The sequence below is a fragment of the Musca autumnalis genome, unplaced genomic scaffold (assembly GCF_047663935.1).
Source record: "Musca autumnalis isolate F117 unplaced genomic scaffold, ASM4766393v1 scaffold_5, whole genome shotgun sequence".
Lineage (NCBI taxonomy): Eukaryota > Metazoa > Arthropoda > Insecta > Diptera > Muscidae > Musca > Musca autumnalis.
This window is the reverse complement of record NW_027412088.1, coordinates 189316016-189337818: the sequence shown is the minus strand read 5'-3', so window position 1 is coordinate 189337818 and position 21803 is coordinate 189316016. Positions and strand designations below refer to the sequence as shown.

Sequence of the window (21803 nt, the reverse complement as noted above, 5' to 3'; positions counted from 1 at the left end):
CTAAATATATGTTTTTTTTGTGTTCTCTTATATAATATTTATGTTTTTTTTTTCAATAAAATTATGTTATAAGTAAACGTGAATTAAGATGAATATGGAGTAGTGTTATTAATTTGGGAGGGAAAAAGGTTGTAAGAGGCAGGTAAGGGAAAAGGAGTTTGTGGGGTTCATGTAAATAGTAGAAATGGATTCGTGGACCAAGGATGGGGGGGCTGTGTGAGGGTCTGACCACCAAGGGCCCAAGTTCCACATAATGTTCTCCGTGTTGTATTTTGTGTAGTGTCTTTGTGTATCAAATAATGAAATTTCTTGTTAGACCCAGAATTAGGTTGGCGGGTTGAGAACCTCCTGAGACCGATAGCTAGTCGGATGGCCGACTTAAACCTAGCGTGGTCATAACACTTAAATGCATAGAAATCCATAGGTGCATTCTACCCATAGAAGCCCCTTGAGAGGAATCTTCTATCAACAGAAGAACATTCAAATTCTATAAAAAAAAACATCCAGAGATGTCCTATATCCATTCGAAATCCCAGATGATCTGCAGATAGAACACCAATTCTGACCTTTTTAGATAGAGGGCCTCTCTTGAGGCACTTCGATAGATAGAAGACACTTCTAAAGTGTCTTCCATAAATAGAAAACACCTAGGAAGTGTGTGTATTTCCCGCAAAATTTCATGCAAAAATTTCAGTGCAATTACTCTAGTGTTCTAGTGTGGACCGGGAAAACGGACCCTATCTGTAGTGCGATTCTCTAACTCATTTTTTGAGTTATGTACCAACAAAACGCAAGCTTGCCGCTAACTTACCAAAAAAAGTTTAATGATTTTTGTCGGCAACTCAGAAAATGTGTTAGAGAATTGCACTACTGAGAGAAAGGATCACGGTGGAATAAGAAGGTGTTACATCAAATCATGTCAAACGTCAAATTTGCTCACAATAATGCATTACTGTGAATTGCTTGTTTACATTTTGTATGTGATTTTATTCACAATAACGCATTTTGACAACTGGTATGAAGATCAGCTGTTTTTGGTGTTACACCTTATTATTCCACCATGGAAAGGATACTTCTACAGTACTTGTGTACCATGGCACAATAATACAGGTACAGCGGCAAAAACAGCTGGTTATCACACTAGCTGTCAAAATTCATTATTGTGAATAAAAACACATTCAAAATGTAAACAAGCAATTCACAGTAATGCATTATTGCGAGCAAATTTGACGTTTGACATGATTTGATCATGGTGGAATAATAAGGTGTAACGCCAAAAACAGCTGATCTTCATACCAGTTGTCAAAATGCGTTATTGTGAATAAAATCACATACAAAATGTAAACAAGCAATTCACAGTAATGCATTATTGCGAGCAAATTTGACGTCTGACATGATTTGATGTAACACCTTTTTTCCACCATGATGTGAACAAGTGTTTCAATAGCTCTGTTCCATAACTAAAAAGTTTTTACAATTTTTAACACTTTTACAAATTTTGCGTTCCCGTACACAAAATTTATATTAAAATCGTTTACGACTTTTACAACTTTTACGACTTTTACCACTTTATAAATGTGTATGTTTCTAATAGCTTTGTTCCTTTACTTCTTTAATAGTAAAAGTAGCAAAAGAGAGAAGTTCTCTCTTCTCTCAGAAAACTGTGAAAATTGCTCTTACGTAAGTTTTGCACACACGTAAAGAAACGGAAAAATAGTAGATCTGGCACATGATACAATAAGAAGGTAGCAGCAACTGCCGTTTTTGGTAAAATAAGATGTCAAAATTTGACATAAATTCAATGCAATTGTATTGGGAAAGTCATGCCCGGTGAACTTTTGTATTGGGAAAGTCATCTCCGGTGAACTTTTGTATTGGGAAAGTCATCTCCGGTGAACTTTTGTATTGGGAAAGTCATCTCCGGTGAACTTTTGCATTGGGAAAGTCATCTCCGGTGAACTTTTGTATTGGGAAAGTCATGCCCGGTGCACTTTTGTATTGGGAAAGTCATCTCCGGAGAACTTTTGTATGGGGAAAGTCATCTCCGGTGAACTTTTGTATTGGGAAAGTCATGCCCGGTGAACTTTTGTATTGGGAAAGTCATGCCCGGTGAACTTTTGTATGGAAAAAATCATCTCCGGTGAACTTTTGTATGGGAAAAGTCATCTCCGGTGAACTTTTGTATTGGGAAAGTCATCTCCGGTGAACTTTTGTATTGGAAAAGTCATCTCCGGTGAACTTTTGTATTGAGAAAGTCATCTCCGGTGAACTTTTGTATTGGGAAAGTCATCTCCGGTGAACTTTTGTATTGGGAAAGTCATCTCCGGTGAACTTTTGTATTGGGAAAGTCATCTCCGGTGAACTTTTGTATTGGGAAAGTCATCTCCGGTGAACTTTTGTATTGGGAAAGTCATCTCCGGTGAACTTTTGTATTGGGAAAGTCATCTCCGGTGAACTTTTGCATTGGGAAAGTCATCTCCGGTGAACTTTTGTATTGGGAAAGTCATGCCCGGTGCACTTTTGTATTGGGAAAGTCATCTCCGGAGAACTTTTGTATGGGGAAAGTCATCTCCGGTGAACTTTTGTATTGGGAAAGTCATGCCCGGTGAACTTTTGTATTGGGAAAGTCATGCCCGGTGAACTTTTGTATGGAAAAAATCATCTCCGGTGAACTTTTGTATGGGAAAAGTCATCTCCGGTGAACTTTTGTATTGGGAAAGTCATCTCCGGTGAACTTTTGTATTGGAAAAGTCATCTCCGGTGAACTTTTGTATTGAGAAAGTCATCTCCGGTGAACTTTTGTATTGGGAAAGTCATCTCCGGTGAACTTTTGTATTGGGAAAGTCATCTCCGGTGAACTTTTGTATTGGGAAAGTCATCTCCGGTGAACTTTTGTATTGGGAAAGTCATCTCCGGTGAACTTTTGTATTGGGAAAGTCATCTCCGGTGAACTTTTGTATTGGGAAAGTCATCTCCGGTGAACTTTTGTATTGGGAAAGTCATCTCCGGTGAACTATTGTATTGGGAAAGTCATATGTTACCATCAGCTGGGCTGATAATGCTACCTTCTTATTGTATCAAGATCTGGCAGCAATGTCAAAAAACAAACATGGCTGCTTAAAAAAAAAATAACAAACAAAAAAAATTTCACTGTTTTTTATTTTTTTTTTAATTTCACTGGATTAAATTTTTATTATTTTATTTTATTTCTTTTTATTTTGCTTTGACAAAGCGCGTAGTTTTCTCTTTTCTTTTTGCCTTAATTTTCAAATAAATGTCAAATCAGCAGTTTGACAGGTTTTTCCCCTTTTTACACAACGAAATTTGTCGAGCAGAAAGTAGCAAAAGAGAAAGCCATACTGGCTCTCCTCTCGCACTCTCTTAAAAATTGCTTTCTGTTTTACTACTTTTTGGGGTTAAGGAACGCTTTCCGAGTTAAAAATGGTAAAATGGTACAACTTGAAGAAACTTTAACGTAAAGGAACAAAGCTAATGTGAACTTCGACGAAGATGCATTGATACTGACTTCCAAAATGTCGGTACGCATTTTTTTACTGGTTTAGTGAAAGCAAAACACCACGAATCATAAACCACAGAGATAAATTTGTTATATTTTCGGTTGAAAACAAAACAATGTGTTGCCAAACCACTTAATAATCTATTTTTGGGGTTTTTTGTTTTGTTCCACCATTCTTCTTATCGCACTACATTTTGTTCCTATCACTCGTTCGTTGGTTGAACAGCTGATATCTAACCTAAAAGCGAAAGCGGTCAAAACATTAAAAACATTACATTGTGAAATCTTCTTTTCGGAATGACTTCAAATACCTTCAATCAATCAAAGTTCATACCCACCGCACCAGAAAAAGGCAGCTTTCCTTTAGATCACGAAGGTCTTTGCAAAAAATACTATTTGCTTTATATGCGTTGTTTACATCAAAGTGACGACCAAAGTTCACAGTGTCGCAAAGAAGCTCAAGAATATTTGAATTGTCGGATGCAAAATGAACTTATGGAAAAGGCTGAATGGTCAAGATTAGGATTTGAAGATACAACAACAAAACAGGAGAAGAGTACGACGACAACGACGCCGCGAAACTAGACCCCCCCCCCCAACCAACCAATAACATGAAAACTTCCAAGAATCTACTTCTCGCCTGCACAGCTAGTGTAGCCACCATTAAGTTACCACTGCTAATTGAGAAACTACAAAAACTAGATACGGAATATGATTTTAATGTAAGTTCTGTTATGGTTTAGGTTTTAAAAGGTTATTGTGTTTCTAATAACTTGCCCCGTTTATCTTCCAGATAAAAGTAATTTTAACAGAGCATGCAAAACATTTTGTGGAAAATTCCCAATTACCCGATAACGTTCAAATATTAGATGACCAATGTGAATGGAATGCCTGGAATAAACGTGGTGATCCTGTTGTACACATAGATTTGGGGAAATGGGCTGATATGCTGGTCATAGCACCGCTAAGTGCAAATTCATTGGCGAAAATTGCTGTGGTAAGTAATGGCGCAAACAATTGTCGACATATTTTATCTCCATTTCAACTAAAACTCTTACATCACATCATAATAAAGGCATATTTCTGGGTGTACGCAGGGTTAAATTTTGGATAATCCAAATGGGGATTTCTAAAGATGGTTTCCTCAACAATATAACTTTTATAAGAGTTCTTAATTCTTCAAATGCCAAGTTTAGATGAAATACCTCTTTGACGACCCTTCTATATCTATAGTGATCTTCAATTGATAGATCTCTTCGAAGGGTCTTGTACATATTGTTGTTGTAGCAACGCATATATGTTCGTTCGTGTATTATTTCAGTTATCAAGTTCCTCTGTATCCAGACTCAAGAATTCTGCAACCTGTAGAACCTTCTGTTGTTAAAATACCCAGTTTATGTACAGGATATAGCTTTCAATCTGAAGAGTTCTTATAGACAGGAATAGAAAGGTCTCTTTTGGATAGAAGAGACCTATGAAGGGTATTTTATGGGTCGAAGACACCTCTGAAGGGTCTTTTATCGATAGAAGACGCCTCTGAAGAGTATTTTATGGACTGAAAACGCTTCTGAAAGCTCTTTAAGACGCCTCTTAAGGGTCTTCTGGAAGGTATTTTATGGACTGAAGACGCCTCTAAAGTGTCTTCTGTCTATAGAAGACGCCTCTGGAGGGTATTTTGTGGACTGAAAACGCCTCTGAAAGGTCTTTAATGAATGGAAGACTCATCTGAGGGGTATTTTATGGGTCGAAGACACCACTGAGGGGTATTTTATGGATTTAAGACACGTCTGAAGGGCCTTTTATGGATTGAAGAGACTTTGTGGAAAGAAGAAACCTCTGAAGGGTCTTCTATGCATACAAGACACTTCTAAAAAGTATTTTATGGATAGAAGACACCTCTGAAGGCTCTTCTATCGACTGAAGACACCTATGAAGGGTATTTTACGGGTCGAATACACCTCTGAAGCGTCTTTTATAGATAGAAGACGCTCTGGAAGGTATTTTATGGACCGGGACATGTATCGATAGAAGGGCCTTCTGGAAGGTATTTTATGGACTGAAGACGCCTCTGAAGTGTCTTCTGTCGATAGAAGACGCCTCTGGAGGGTATTTTGTGGACTGAAGACGCCTCTGAAAGGTCTTTAGTGAATGGAAGACGTATCTGAAGGGTATTTTATGGATAGAAGACACCTCTGAAGGGTCTTGTATCGATAGAAGGATCTTCTGGAAGGTATTTTATGGACTGAAGACGCCTCTGAAGTGTCTTCTGTTTATAGAAGACGCCTCTGGAGGGTATTTTGTGCACTGAAGACGCCTCTGAAAGGTCTTTAATGAATGGAAGACGCATCTGAAGGGTATTTTATGGATAGAAGACACCTCTGAAGGCTCTTCTATCGACAGAAGACACCTATGAAGGGTATTTTATGGACTGAAAACGCCTCTGAAAGGTCTTTCAGACGCCTCTGAAGGGTCTTGTATCGATATAAGGGTCTTCTGGAAGGTATTTTATGGACTGAAGACGCCTCTGAAGTGTCTTCTGTCTATAGAAGACGCCTCTGGAGGGTATTTTGTGGCTGAAGACGCCTCTGAAAGGTCTTTAATGGATGAAAGACGCATCTGAAGGGTATTTTATGGGTCGAAGACTCCTTTGAAGGGTATTTTATGGATTTAAGACACGTCTGAAGGGCCTTCAATGGATTGAAGACAATTTTGAAGGGCCTTTGTGGAAAGAAGAAACCTCTGAAGGGTCTTCTATGCATACAAGACACTTCTAAAAAGTATTTTATGGATAGAAGACACCTCTGAAGGCTCTTCTATCGACAGAAGACACCTATGAAGGGTATTTTATGGACTGAAAACGCCTCTGAAAGGTCTTTAAGACGCCTCTGAAGGGTCTTGTATCGATAGAAGGGTCTTCTGGAAGGTATTTTATGGACTGAAGACGCCTCTGAAGTGTCTTCTGTCTATAGAAGACGCCTCTGGAGGGTATTTTGTGGACTGAAGACGCCTCTGAATGGTCTTTAATGAATGAAAAACGCATCTGAAGGGTATTTTATGGGTCGAAGACACCACTGAAGGGTATTTTATGGATTTAAGACACGTCTGAAGGGCCTTTTATGAATTGAAGACCACTCTGAAGGCCCTTTGTGGAAAGAAGAAACCTCTGAAGGGTCTTCTATGCATACAAGACACTTCTAAAAAGTATTTTATGGATAGAAGACACCTCTGAAGGCTCTTCTATCGACAGAAGACACCTATGAAGGGTATTTTATGGGTCGAAGACACCTCTGAAGCGTCTTTTATCGATAGAAGACGCCTCTGGAGGGTATTTTATGGACCGAAAACGACTCTGAAAGGTCTTTAATTAATATAAGTCGCATCTGAAGGGTATTTTATGGACTGAAAACGCCTCTGAAGGGACATGTATCGATAGAAGGGTCTTCTGGAAGGTATTTTATGGACTGAAGACGCCTCTGAAGTGTCTTCTGTTGATAGAAGACGCCTCTGGAGGGTATTTTGAGGACTGAAGAGGCCTTTGAAAAGTCTTTAATGGATGGAAGACGCATCTGAAGGGTATTTTATGGGTCGAAGACTCCTTTGAAGGGTATTTTATGGATTTAAGACACGTCTGAAGGGCCTTCAATGGATTGAAAACAACTCTGAAGGGCCTTTGTGGAAAGAAGAAACCTCTGAAGGGTCTTCTATGCATACAAGACACTTCTAAAAAGTATTTTATGAATAGAAGACACCTCTGAAGGCTCTTCTATCGACAGAAGGCACCTATGAAGGGTATTTTACGGGTCGAAGACACCTCTGAAGCGTCTTTTATCGATAAAAGACGCCTCTGGAGGGTATTTTATGGACCGAAAACACCTCTGAAAGGTCTTTAATGGATATAAGACGCATCTGAAGGGTATTTTATGGACTGAAGACGCCTCTGAAGGGACATGTATCGATAGAAGGGTCTTCTGGAAGGCATTTTATGGACTGAAGACGCCTCTGAAGTGTCTTCTGTCTATAGAAGACGCCTCTGGACACTTCTAAAAAGTATTTTATGAATAGAAAACACCTCTGAAGGCTCTTCTATCGACAGAAGGCACCTATGAAGGGTATTTTACGGGTCGAAGACACCTCTGAAGCGTCTTTTATCGATAGAAGGCGGCTCTGGAAGGTATTTTATGGACTGAAGACGCCTCTGAAGTGTCTTCTGTCTATAGAAGACGCCTCTGGAGGGTATTTTGTGGACTGAAGACGCCTCTGAAAGGTCTTTAATAAATGGAAGACGCATCTGAGGGTATTTTATGGGTCGAAGACACCTCTGAAGGGTATTTTATGGATTTAAGACAAGTCTGAAGGGCCTTCTATGGATTAAGGGCAACTCTGAAGGGCCTTTGTGGAAAGAAGAAACTTTTGAAGGGTCTTGCATGCATACAAGACACTTCTAAAAAGTATTTTATGGATTGAAGACACCTCTGAAGGCTCTTCTATGGACAGAAGACACCTATGAAGGGTATTTTACGGGTCGAAGGCACCTCTGAGACGTCTTTTATCGATAGAAGACGCCTCTGGAGGGTATTTTATGGACTGAAGACGCCTCTGAAGGGTCTTCTATGCACACAAGACACCTCTAAAAAGTCGTGTATGGATAGAAGACACATCCGAAAAATCCTCTGAAGGATTCTCTATGGATAAAAGACACCTCTGCAGAGAGATAGAAGGCACCTCTGCAGAGAGATAGAAGACACCTCTGCAGAGAGATAGAAGATAGCTCTGAGTGGCCTTTTATGGGTAGAAGACACCACCAAAAGTCTTCTATAGATAGAACACACCTCCTGAGTCTTTTATAGACGGAAGACATCTCTGAAATTTTTTTTATGGGTACAAGTCTCCTCTGAGGGTCTTTTGTTTGTATAGTATAGGATATATCTCTGAAGCGTCTTCTTTGAAAATAAAATACTCCTGAAGAGCGTTCTATGGATAGAAGACACCTCTGAAGAGTCTTCTATGAAAATAAGGGGAATCTTCTATGGATAGAAGACACCTCTGAAGAGTCTTCTGTTCATGTAAGACACCTCCGAAGGGTCTTCTGTAGATAGAATACGTATCTGAATAGTATTCTATAGCTTGAAGAAACCACTGAAGAGTCTTCAATGGATAGAAGACACTTCTGAAGGGTCTTCCATAAATAGAAGACACCTCTGAAGAGTCTTCTGTGCACTGAAGACATTTCAGAAGGGTCTTCTGTGCATAGAAGACACATACTGAAGGGTCTTCTGTGCATAGAAGACACATACTGAAGGGTCTTCTGTGCATAGAAGACATATACTGAAGGGTCTTCTATGGATAGATTACACGTCTGAAGGGTTTTTTTATTGGCTAAAGGCCCCTCTGAAGGTTCCTCTATGGATCGAAGACACTTCTGAACGGTCTTCTATGGCTAGAAAACACGACCTCTGAAGGGTAGATATCCCTGAAGCTCTTATATGAATAAGGGACACCCTTGAACGGATATAAGACACCTCTGAAGAGTCTTCTGTCGATAGAAAACACCTCTAAAGAGCCTTCTATGGACACCTATGAATGATCTTCAATGGATAAAAGACATCTTCCTATACATAGGAGGCATACCATAAAAACCTTTTCAGAGAATTCTATGGATAGAATGTACCTCCAAGGGCCTTCTATTGCCAGACGACTCATGTGAAGGGTCTTCTATTGACAGAAGACACATCTGAAGGGTCTTCTATGGTTATAGATCACAAATTTCGGGGACATCTTCGAAAAAGCTATCGATCGTGAACTGCCTAACCAAACGTTTGGGACACCGACAACAAAGCTGCCGCTTAAGAAGTAGATCCATTTGTATATTGAATAAAGTTAGGAGCAATCTTCAAAGGGTCCTTTTTAGCTATGTCCATTATTATATTCTGGAAATAATTTCCTTCCATATATTTTTTTCAGGGTCTCTGCGACAATTTACTACTGTGTGTGGTGCGTGCTTGGGATTTCGCAAAACCTCTGCTCTTTTGTCCAGCCATGAATACCCGGATGTTTGATCATCCCGTAACCGGGGAGCATATTAATAAATTGAAATCATGGGGTTATCATGAAGTTCCAACGGTGTCTAAAACATTAATGTGTGGCGATACGGGTAATGGTGCTATGGCCGAGGTAGATACTATCATTGATCATATTTTATTAAAATTCCGTTCATTGTAAATAATAAAAAAAACAAGATAATAAAAAAATGTACCCTTGAAGAAAAAACACCAACAACAAAAGTATTTAATTTTTTGTAATTTATTTCGTTTTTATAATGTCCTTTTTAGTCAATATAACTATTTATTTCTAAACATATGTACGTAGTGAATTTTTATAGTGTATTTATTACTTGTTTTTTGTTGTTGTTGTAAGGTTTGTTTGTGTATCTTCTATAATTATGTGTATCATAGCATTTTTTATAATTTATTTTTTATTTGTTTTTTTTTTTCATAATACAACACGTTTCATTTTTTTGTTTTTGTTTTTTTATTTTATCATTATTGTTGAGAACTTAACAGCTAAATTAATTGATAATAATAAAAAAGTGTGTGTGTCTGCTTTTGTTTTTTTTTTTAAGAAGAAAAAAAGTGTATTATTATGTTTTAACGAAGCTTTCTTATTTATTTATTTTTTGTTTGTTTTATTCTTATAAATTACATGTGTTTTGTTTTTGTATGGGTGTATGTGGGGGTATTGTGGTGTGTGAGAGTGTAAATGAAATACATTTTGTTTATATACAATAGACACAGTTGTTATATTCTATAAATTAAATTAATAAATCAAATAAAATTCGAGCTGCTATTTATTATTACAGATTTATTTTTTTTATTTGTATTCATATATTTTTTTTTCTTTTTTTTAATTAGCCCTTAATAATTATTATATATAAAAACATTTTGCATTTTATAGTATTTTTATGATGAGAAATGGTTATGTGTTTTTGTTGCTGTTATTTGTTTTTAATGTTTACATAAACATTTGTTATTATCTGGGTATGAACGATGGTGAATGAAGAATGCATTAATGAGTCTCTCGGCATATGCCACATGAATTATTTTAGTTGTATTTTATATATAAACATGTTGTTTTATATAAAACACAAATTTTCCAAATATAATTTAAAGAAGTTTAACAAATCTTTTTTTTAATAAAAAAAATAGTTCTCATTTTTAAAGTGAGGTTAAGAACGAAATATATAAATTCATAAATATATAACGAATATATCCGTTTTAGATTTTTTTTTTTAATTAGAAAAAATGCCTAGCCATGAAGTATTTATTTCCGGAAGGCCCCGTGAATGATCAGAATCTAAAAAAGGGAAGTTTACAGAAAGATGGTCCCAGGTCATTAGATTTGTTGATGAAATATTGAGGACACATATAAGTCTATATATATTTTGGGGACACATACCGGAAAGTGCCCAAAGATAGGTTATTTGTGGGCAACCTCGAGACATCTACTTGGTTCTCGAAAGTTGAAGCATTAAAGAAAAATTTACGAAGGTAGATTGCTTAAAGAAACTTTGGGGGCACAAAACCGAAATTTATTAAACGACACCTCTGAAAGGCCTTACATAAATAGAAGCACCTCTGAAGGATGTTATATGAAAAAAAAAAAATACCTCTGAAAAGTCTTCTATGTGGATGAGGTGTCTCATATGGATAGAAAACATCTCTTAAGGGTCTTCTATGGATATAAGGCACTTCTGAAGGGTCTTACATAAATAGAAGCACCTCTGAAGAGTCTTACATAAATATAAGCACTTCTGAAGGGTCCTATATTGATACACAACACATCTGAAGGGTCTTCTTTGGATAGAAGACACCTTTAAAGTGTTTTCTACGGATAGAAAACACTTTTGGAGGTTCTTCTACCGGTAAAAACATATCTGAAGGGTCTTATATGGAAATAAAATACCTCTGAAGATTCTTGTATAGAAATTGAACAATTCTGATGAGTCTTCTAGGGATAGAAGACACTTCTCAAGGGTCTCCTATGGATAGTTACATTTCTAAAGGGTCTTACATAATCAGAAAACAACTTTAAGTGGCCTTCTGTGGATAGGAGACCCCTCTAAAGGGCCTTATATGAAAGAAAATACCTCTAAAGGGAAAACATCTCTCAAGGGTCTTCTATAGATATAAGGCACTTCTGAAGGATCTTATATAAATAGAAGCACCTCTGAAGGGTCTTATATTGATATACAACACTTTTGAAGGATATTTTATAAAATGAAAACAACTCTGAAGGGTATTCTTTGGATAGAAGACACCTTTAAAGGGTCTTCTACGGATAGAAAATAATTTTTTGTAGGTTCTTCTACCAGTAAAAACACAACTGAAGGGTCTTATATGGAAATAAAATACCTCTGAAGATGCTTGTATAGAAATTAAACAATTCTGATGAGTCTTCTATGGATAGAAGACACTTCTGAAGGGTCTCCTATGGATAGTTACATTTCTGAAGGGTCTTACATAAACAGAAAATACCTTTGAATGGTCTTCTGTGGATAGAAGACACCTCTGAAGGGCCTTATATGGAAAGAAAATACCTCTAAAGGGTCTTCTATGGATAGCCGACACCTCTGAGCACCCCCTGTGTCTTCTATGGATAAAGACCGAAGGGCCTTCTTGGATAAAAGACACCTTTGAAGGGTCTTCTATGAATAGAAAACTCATCTGAAGATTCTTCTACGGATAAAATACTTCTGAAAGGTCTTCTAAAGGGTATTATATAAATAGAAGATACATATGAAGGGTCTTTCATAAATAGAAGTATATTTGAAGGGACAGATTACATCTCTGAAGGGTTTTCCATGGATACCTCTGAAGACTCATTTGCGGATAGAAATCAGCTCTGAAGGTTCTTCTATGGATAGAAGACACCTCTGATATAGAAGAAACCTCTGAAGAGTCTTACAAAAATAGAAGCAGACACCGCAGAAGGGTCTTACATTGAATGAAAATACCTCTGAAGGGTCTTATTTAGATAGAAGCGCCTCTGAAGGGTCTTGCATGGATAGAAATCAACCATGGAGGGAGGGTCCTATATAAAAAGAAAATATCTACGAAGGGTCTTATATGGAAATCAAATACTTCTGAAGGGCCATCTTTAAAGAATTATCCATGCATAGAAGACACCTCTGAAGGGTCTTGTATTTATAGCAGACACCTCTGAAGGGTCTTCGATGCATAGCAGACACCTCTAAAGGACCTTCCATAGATAGAAGACACCTCTAAAGGGTTTTCCATAGATAGAAGACACTTCTGAAGAGTCTTGTATTCATAGCAGACACCTCTAAAGGGTTTTCCATGGATAGAAGACACCTCTGAAGGGTCTTGTATTCATAGCAGACACCTCTAAAGGGCTTTCCATAGCTAGAAGACACCTCTGAAGGGTCTTGCATGGATAGAAATCAACCATGGAGGGAGGGTCTTATATAAAAAGAAAATACCTACGTAGGATCTTATGTGGAAATCAAATACTCTTCTGAAGGGCCATCTCTAAAGAATTATCCATGGATAGAAGACACCTCTGAAGAGTCTTGTATGTATAGCAGACACCTCTAAAGGGTTTTCCATGGATAGAAGACACCTCTGAAGGGTCTTCGATGCATAGCAAACACCTTTAAAGGGCCTTCCATAGATAGAATACACCTCCGAAGCTACTTGTAATGAAATATAATACCTCTGAAGGATATTCTATGGGGAGCAGATACCTCTAAAGGGTCTTCCATGTATAGAATACACCTCTGAAGGATCTTCTATGGATAGATGACAACTCTGAAGTGTCTTCTATGGATAGAAGATACATCTGAAAGGTCTTCTATGGATAAAAAAAACTCTGAAGGTTCTCCTATGGATAGAAGCACCTCTGAAGGTTCTTCTGTTGACAGAAGACACCTCTGAAGTGTCTTATATGGAAAGAAAACTTCTTCGAAGGGTTTTCTATGGATAGAGTGTCCTCAAAATTAAAAAACAAAAACTTTTAACCCCTCGCTCCTAGTCCTGATATATATATTTTTTTCAAAAATAAATAGGGCCCTAATATGCCTTCACTTAACTGTAGTTAAAGGTGTGTTATTAATTTTTACCTAGGTGGACCTTCGGAATTTCGCAAAACTTTTCTGGACCTTGAAATTGCATCTTCTTCTAGAGTTCATATACACCTTTTTCAGATGTAATTCGAAACATTTTAGTTGTAATTCGTAACATTTCATTTGTAATTCGAGAATTCTATTTGTAATTCGTAACATTCCATTTGTAATTCGTAATATTTCATTTGTAATTCGAATTATTCCATTTGGAATTCGAATTATTTCATTTGTAATTCGAATTATTCCATGTAAAATTCGAATTATTCCATTTGTAATTTGAATTATTTCATTTGTAATTCGAATTATTCCATTTGTAATTCGAATTATTTTATTTAAAATTACAAATGAAATCATTCGAATTACAAATGGAATAATTCGAATTACAAATGGAATAATTCGAATTTCAAGTGGAATAATTCGAATTACAAATGGAATAATTCGAATTACAAATGGAATTCTCGAATTACAAATGAAATGTTACGAATTACAAATAGAATTCCCGAATTACAATTAAAATAATTCGAATTACATCTGAAAAAGGTGTAGTTTGAATAGCTCAACTGAGTACAGTCGAAATCGCTTATAACCTCGTCGTTTATAACGTCATATCGGTTATAACGTCGATATCCAAAAGTCCCAAATCTCTGGGGCTTTTTATAGCTCTATCGCTTATAACGACATATCGGTTATAGCGACGAATTCCGTCGGTCCCTTGACCGACGTTTTAAGCGATTTTGACTGTACTTCTATAGATATATGGCCTCATCGGAAGACCTTCTATAGATAGAACACCTGATCAGAAAGCCTTCTATAAATCGAAGACCTTATCTGGGTGCTTTCTATAGATAGAAAACCTCATCGGAGGGCCTTCTATACATAGATGACCTAATCTGGGGGCCTTCTATAAATAGAAGACCTCATCTGAAGACATTTTATAGATAGAACAAACACATCTGAGGGCCTTCTATAGATTGAAAACCTCTTCGTAGGACCTTATATAGATAAAAGACCTCATATGAGGGCCTTCTGTAGATAATTACCTTAGCTGGGGTCCTTCTAAGACCTCTGCTGAGGGCCTTCCATACATTGGAGACCTTATTTGGATGCCTTCTATAGATAGAAAAACTAACGTGAGGGCCTTCAATAGATAAATTATCTCATCTGCGGATCTTCTTTAGATAGACAACCTCATCTGCGGACCTTCTATACATCGAAGACGTTATTTTGAGGGCCTTCTATAGATTGAAAACCTCTTCGGAGGACCTTATATAGATAATAGACCTCATATGAGGGCCTTCTATAGATATATGACTTTATCTGGGGTCGTTCTAACACCTCTTCTGAGGGCCTTCTATATATCAAAGACTTTATTTGGGTGCCTTCTATAGAGTGAAAAACTCATTTGAGGGCCTTTAATAGATAAATGATCTCATCTGCGGGTCTTCTTTCGATAGACAACCTCATCTGCGGACCTTCTATACATCGAAGACGTTATTTGGATGCCTTCTATAGATAAAAAACCTCATCTGAGGGCCTTCAATAGATAAATGTTCTCATCTGCGGATCTTCTTTAGATAGACAACCTCATCTGCGGACCTTCTATACATCGAAGACCTTATTTGGGTGCCTTCTATAGATAGAAAACCTCATCGGAGGGCCTTCTATACATAGATGACCTTATCTGGGGGCCTTCTATAAATAGAAGACCTCATCTGAGGACATTCTATAGATAGAACAAACACATCTGAAGTGGGATTCTGTAACTCATTTTTGCTGTTATCGATAATTGTCGGTCAAATTAAAATGCTTATAATTTCGATAATTATCGAAATTTTTCGGTAAGTTAACGATGAATAAAAAGTAGTCGCTAGCCTCTACCGACAAAAACAGTGATGCCAACTTACCTTTTTGTTTTTAGTCATAATTTTGCGATTTAATTAATTTAATTTTTGTCGGTAACAGCAAAATTGAGTTACAGAATCCCAATACTGAGGGCCTTCTATAGATAGAAAACCTCTTTGGAGGACCTTATATAGATAGAAGACCTCATATGAGGGCCTTCTATAGATATGTGACCTTATCTGGGGTCGTTCTAAGACCTCTTCTGAGGGCCTTCTATACATCGAAGACGTTATTTGGGTGCCTTCTATAGATAGCAAAACTCATCTGAGGGTCTTCAATAGATAAATGATATCATCTGCGGATCTTCTTTAGATAGTCAACCTCATCTGCGGACCTTGTATACACCGAAGACGTTATTTGGGTGCCTTCTATAGATAGAAAACCTCATCTGAGGGCCTTCAAAAGATAAATGGTCTCATCTACGGATCTTCTTTAGATAGACAACCTCATTTGCGGACCTTCTGTAGATCGAAAACCTTATCTGAGGACCTTCTGTAGTAGAAAACTGCATCCGACGGCCTTTAAAAGATAGAAGACCTTATCTGAGGGTTTTCAGTATATGAAAGATCTCTTTTCAGGGCCTTCAATAGATAGAGGAATGTTTCAAATCTTTTCTTATGGGCCGATTCCGTACAGCGAGGCGAGTCGTGTCGCGTCGCCAAATGCAATTTTTCGATTCCGTATGGCAATATCGCCTGACGTCGTCAAATTTTGTCGCCGAAATGTTCATTTTCCGGCGACAACAAATTAGCTGTCGCCGTACATTTTTACTAACGAATAAAAATAACTTGTTATCGACGATTATTTTCTATCGCTGTACGTAGTACATTTTTTAAATTTTGTCACAGAGACGATAGACGACGCGACATGACTCGCCTCGCTGTACGGAATCGGCCCATTAGGCTTGAACATTCTAATTCTTCTTTCTTGAACTAAAATTTTAAAGATTTTAATTTGAAGACTCAAAAAGAGATTATTTCCAAAATTTAGAAGATCTTGTTCGATCGAGCCGGTAACTTTTGGAGTTGTTTAAAGTTTCTAAGGGGCTTAAGACATACAATTTTTAGGGATAGTTCCTGATTTTTGGGGTCATTGCAGGTGGCCCTGTGGGCCATTTCACAAATAAATCGTGGCCTGGGCTAGAAGGCAAGATAATAGGACGGCGAAAATAATAGACAAAAGTGTCTTTTAAATTTTAAAATTTCCGAAAATTCTACAAAAGATTTCTTTCAACATTCTTTGAATTATGCTCGAAACAAAATGTAAGTAATGTGTGTATATAAATGGTTTATGAGAAATGTTTGTGTGTTTAGTAATTTTTGTGGGCATTATTTAATTTTTTTTATTTATATAATATTATACTAATAATTATTTATATATAATTTATAACCCTAAAAAAATATATTTATAAAGTAAAAAAAAATAATAACAAAAAATGTCTATATTATTAATAATAATTATTTTTAAAAAAGAGAAAACAAAAAAAAATACATACATTTATATATATATAATATATTTATTACCATTAACATGTCTATAATTAAATTTGTTTGCTGTTTTATTAACCAACAAGTTATTTATTTTGTTTTTTTTTTTTTTTGCAATCTTTGAGACAACTACAATTTATTTCTTTTGTTTTTCAATTTTAGATTTTCGTGATTTTTGTTTGTTTTAAAGCATAGGTACAAATGAGTAGAAAAAATACTTTTACAAATTATGAACAGAGGGGGGTGATGAAGGAGATGGAGTGAATGGGAGATGGAAAATCAAAATTGTTTCATGTGGTTGTTGTTGTTACTTTTATATTTGTGAAATTGCAAATGTTGAAATATGATCGATCTAGAGATTTATATGGGAAAGTAATAATACATACAGTAATAATACATATGTACGAGTATGTATGTGCTGCTTATTTGTTGATTTCTTTTGTTAGGTCATTTTTATATTTTATTTTTGTAATATATTTTTGGATTTTTTTTTCATCAGTTAGTTTTTTCTTTCCATAATGCGAACAGTTGTTTCCAAAAATTAAACCAAAAAATTTTTCAAATTCCTAATTAATTTTGAAGACGAAATCCAAAAATAAGGGGGGTATGTTTTTGAATCAATTTCACAAAGATAATGAAATGGTAGTAAACATTTCCATAATTATTCAGTATATTAAATATATAAGAAACACTGTTCGAAACATACTTTATGGCCCATGATGGACTTGTTCAAAATGTTGATAACAAGAATTTAAAAGAATTTGGAAAGTTTTTTATTCCGTTCTGGGGTATTTCCCATCTGAAAGTTTTCTATAGTGGAAGACCTTTTCTGGAGGCCTTCTGCAGATGAAAGACCTCATCTGAGGGAATTCAATATATAAAAACCCTATTCTGTGGACCTTCCACAGACAGAGGGCCTCATCTGAGGGCCTTCTATAGTAGATAAAATACCTATTCTGAGGTTCTTTTATAGAAAGAAAAACTCATTTTAGGGTTTTCTATAGATAGAAGACATCATCTGAGGGCCTTCCATAGATACAAAACCTCAACTGAGGGCCTTCTGTAGATAAAATACCACATCTGGGGGGCTTATATAGATATAAGACCTTATCTGAGGGCTTTCTATAGATAGTAGACCCCATATGTGGGCCTTTTACAAACAAAAAAAACTTAGCTGAGTGTATTCTATAGACAAAAATCCTCAACTGAGGGCCTTCTGTACATAAAAGGCCTTTTCTGAGGGACTTCCTATTCTATTCTGAGGGTCTTCTACAGATAGAAGGGACTTCTATAGATAGAAGACATCATCTGAGGGCCTTCTATGGATAGAAAATCCCATCTGAGGGCCTTTCATAGATGGAAGAACTCATCTGAGGGCCTACTATAGATAGAAGAATCTTCTACAGATAGAAGAACTCACCTGATGATCTTCAATAAATAGAACCCTCATCTGAGTGTCTTCTATAAAAAAAAGAAGGCACTCAAATGAGGTTTTCTATCTATAGAAGACCCTCAGATGAGTTCTTATATCTATAGAAGACCCTGAGGTCTTTTATTTATAGTTGTACGCTGATTATGCTGATTAGGAAGGCTCTCAGATGAGGTCTTCTATCTATAGAACACCCGCAGATAAGTCCTACTATCTTTAGAAGACACTCAGACAAGGTCTTCATTCCAAAGAGCTTTTCTTTCTACAGAAAACCCCGAGCAGAATTCTTCTATCTATACAAGGCCCTCAGATGAGGTCTTCTAACTGTACAGGATGTTCAGATGAGGAGTTCTACACATTTAGAGGACCTTAGATGAGATCTTCCAGCTATAGAGGGTAATCAGATGAGATATTCTATCTATAGAAGGCCCTCAGATAAGGTCTTCTATTTATTGTAGACGTCAGAAGACGTGTTCTGCCTGTTGAAGATCTTCAGAGATCCCTCTATAGATAGAAAACCTCATCTGACGACCTTAAATAAATAGAAGATCTCATCTCAGATCCCTCTATAGATGGAAGATCTCATCTGAAGGTCTTCTATATATAGAAAAACTCATCTGAAGGTCTTCTATACAGAGATATCATTTGCGTGTCCTCTATAGATATAAGACCTCATTTGAGAGTCTTCTATAGATAGGACACTTCATTTGAGGGTCTATCTATAGAAGGCATCTAGAAGAGGACTTCTATCTATTTATAGAAGAACTCATCTGTGGGTCTTCAAACAATAGAAAACCTCTTCTGGGACCTTCTGTACATTGAAGACCTTATCCGAAAGTCTTCTATAGATAAACGATCTTTGAGGGTCCTCTGTAGATAGAAGACCTAATCTGAGGGCTTCTATAGCTTGAAGATCTCATCCGAGGGTCTTCCATAGATAATAAACCTCTTCTGGATGCCTTGTATAGATAAAAGACCTTATCTGAGAGTCTTCTATAGATGAAGATATCATTTGATGTTCATCTACACCATTTTCACATGTAATTCGAATAATTTCAGTTGTAATTCGAAACATTTCACTTGTAATTTGAGAATTCCAATTGAATTTCGAATTATTTCATTTGTAATTTGAAAATTTCATTTGGAATTCGAATTATTTCATTTGTAATTTGAGAATTCCATTTGATATTCGAATTATTTCATTTGTAATTTGAATTTTTTCATTTGTAATTCGAATTATTTCATTTGTAATTCGAATTGTTCCATTTGTAATTTGAATTTTCTTAATTTGAAATTCCAAATGAAAAAATTCGATTTACAAATAGAAAATTTCCAATTACAAATGGAAAAATTCGAATTACAAATGAAATAATTCGAATTACAAATGAAAAAATTCAAATTACAAATGAAATAATTCGAATATCAAATGGAATTCTCAAATTACAAATGAAATAATTCGAAATTCAATTGGAATTCTCAAATTACAAGTGAAATGTTTCGAATTTCAAATGAAATAATCAAATTACAACTGAAATTCTTCGAATTACAAGTGAAAATGGTGTATAGAAAGAATATTTCATCTTAGGTTGTTTTCTACAAAGAAGACCTCATCTGAGGTTCTTCTATACATAGAAGACCTCATCTGAGGTCCTTCTATACATAGAAGACCTCATCTGAGGTTCTTCTACACATAGAATACCTCATGTGAGGTTCTTCTATACATAGAAGACCTCATCTGAGGTTCTTCTATACATAGAAGACCTCATCTGAGGTTTTTCTATACATAGAAGACCTCAACTGAGGTTCTTCTATATATAGAAGACCTCACCTGAGGTTCTTCTATACATAGGAAGGCCTCATCTGAAGTTCTTCTATACATAGAAGACCTCATCTGAGGTTCTTCTATACATAGAAGACCTAATCTGTGGTTCTTCTATACATAGAAGACGAAGACCTCATGTGAGGTTCTTCTATACATAGAAGACCTCGTGTGAGATTCTTCTATACATAGAAGACCTCATGTGAGGTTCTTCTATACATAGAAGACCTCATCTGAGATTCTTCTATACAAAGAAGACCTCATCTGAGATTCTTCTATACATAGAAGACCACATCTGAGATTCTTCTATACATAGAAGACCTCATCTGAAATTCTTCTATACATAGAAGACCTCATCTGGGATTCTTCTATACATAGAAGACCTTATTCGAGGTTCTTCTATACATAGAATACCTTATCCGAGGTTCTTCTATACATAGAATACCTTATCCGAGGTTATTCTATACATAGAAGACCTCATCTGAGATTCTTCTATACATAGAATACCTCATCTGAGATTCCTCTATACATAGAAGACCTCATGTGAGGTTCTTCTATACATAGAACACCTCATGTGAGGTTCTTCTATACATAGAACACCTCATGTGAGGTTCTTCTATACATAGAAGACCTCATGTGAGGTTCTTCTATACATAGAAGACCTCATGTGACGTTCTTCTATACATAGAAGGCCTCATGTGAGGTTCTTCTATACATAGAAGACCTCATTTGAGATTCTTCTATACATAGAAGACCTCATCTGAGGTTATTCTATACACGGAAGACCTCATGTGAGGTTCTTCTATACATAGAAGGCCTCATGTGAGGTTCTTCTACACATAGAAGACCTTATATAGAGTCTTTTATAGATGGAAGTCTTTATGCGACGGTCTTGAGGCATTTACAACATCGAAAATTCCCCAGCTACCCTGATGGTTTCAATTTCTTTTCTTTGCCTGCTTTTGATGCCTTGGCATTTTTTTTTTTTTTTTGAGAAACCAATGTTTGTGCCGTAAAAAACACACCGGAACAACGTTAAATTTCATCTGCCCACCAGCTGCCAGCTTGGTGGCCATTGGACCTTGCCTGTAATTTAAACATTCATTACTGGTGGTATTTGCTAAATAAATATTCGCGCATTTTCAACTGCCTGGAATATTTTACAGCTCACGATTTGGGGCGTAAAGGCAATAAATAATGTTTACAACCCAGTGACCTGTTTGTTGCCTGTTGCTTCCTTCAATTGTGTGCACAATTACTGCCCTGGCAGGCAGCTGACCTTTTTTGTAGGGAAGTAGTTGCTTTTACTAAAAGAAAAACCAAATTTACCTTAGCTGTGTTTTTTTTTTTAAATTTCGGCTATGACTTACATAAAATTTACCACTCCTGGTGGTAATATATTGACCGCTTTAATTTTTGCCTGAAGGAACGTCATGCTATTGCTAAACACTTAGGACATATTTTGTAGTTTTTAATGAGTATTGCTATTTTATGCCACTTCCACCGGCATA

The 21803-nt window shown here is 36.4% G+C and overlaps 2 protein-coding genes across 2 annotated transcripts; both read left to right on the top strand.

Moving 5' to 3' along the window:
• The first annotated feature begins 3814 nt into the window (after positions 1 to 3814).
• Positions 3815 to 4239, top strand: LOC141405593 (cytochrome c oxidase assembly protein COX19). The gene has a single exon (XM_073990127.1). The coding sequence runs from the start codon at positions 3815 to 3817 to the stop codon at positions 4100 to 4102; it is 288 nt and encodes a 95-aa protein (XP_073846228.1). The 3' UTR covers positions 4103 to 4239.
• On the top strand, positions 4107 to 10372 carry Ppcdc (phosphopantothenoylcysteine decarboxylase). Its single transcript, XM_073990121.1, has 3 exons — positions 4107 to 4239; positions 4311 to 4514; positions 9479 to 10372. The coding sequence occupies exons 1-3, from the start codon at positions 4129 to 4131 to the stop codon at positions 9734 to 9736; spliced, it is 573 nt and encodes a 190-aa protein (XP_073846222.1). The 5' UTR covers positions 4107 to 4128; the 3' UTR covers positions 9737 to 10372.
• Positions 10373 to 21803: the final 11431 nt, after the last annotated feature.

Coding starts and splice junctions, on each gene's coding strand:
- Ppcdc (XM_073990121.1), top strand. CDS start 4,129: ATGAAAACTTCCAAGAATCTACTTCTCGCCTGCACAGCTAGTGTAGCC. Junction 4,240..4,310: donor ATACGGAATATGATTTTAAT/GTAAGTTCTGTT, acceptor TTTATCTTCCAG/ATAAAAGTAATTTTAACAGA. Junction 4,515..9,478: donor CATTGGCGAAAATTGCTGTG/GTAAGTAATGGC, acceptor TATTTTTTTCAG/GGTCTCTGCGACAATTTACT.
- LOC141405593 (XM_073990127.1), top strand. CDS start 3,815: ATGACTTCAAATACCTTCAATCAATCAAAGTTCATACCCACCGCACCA.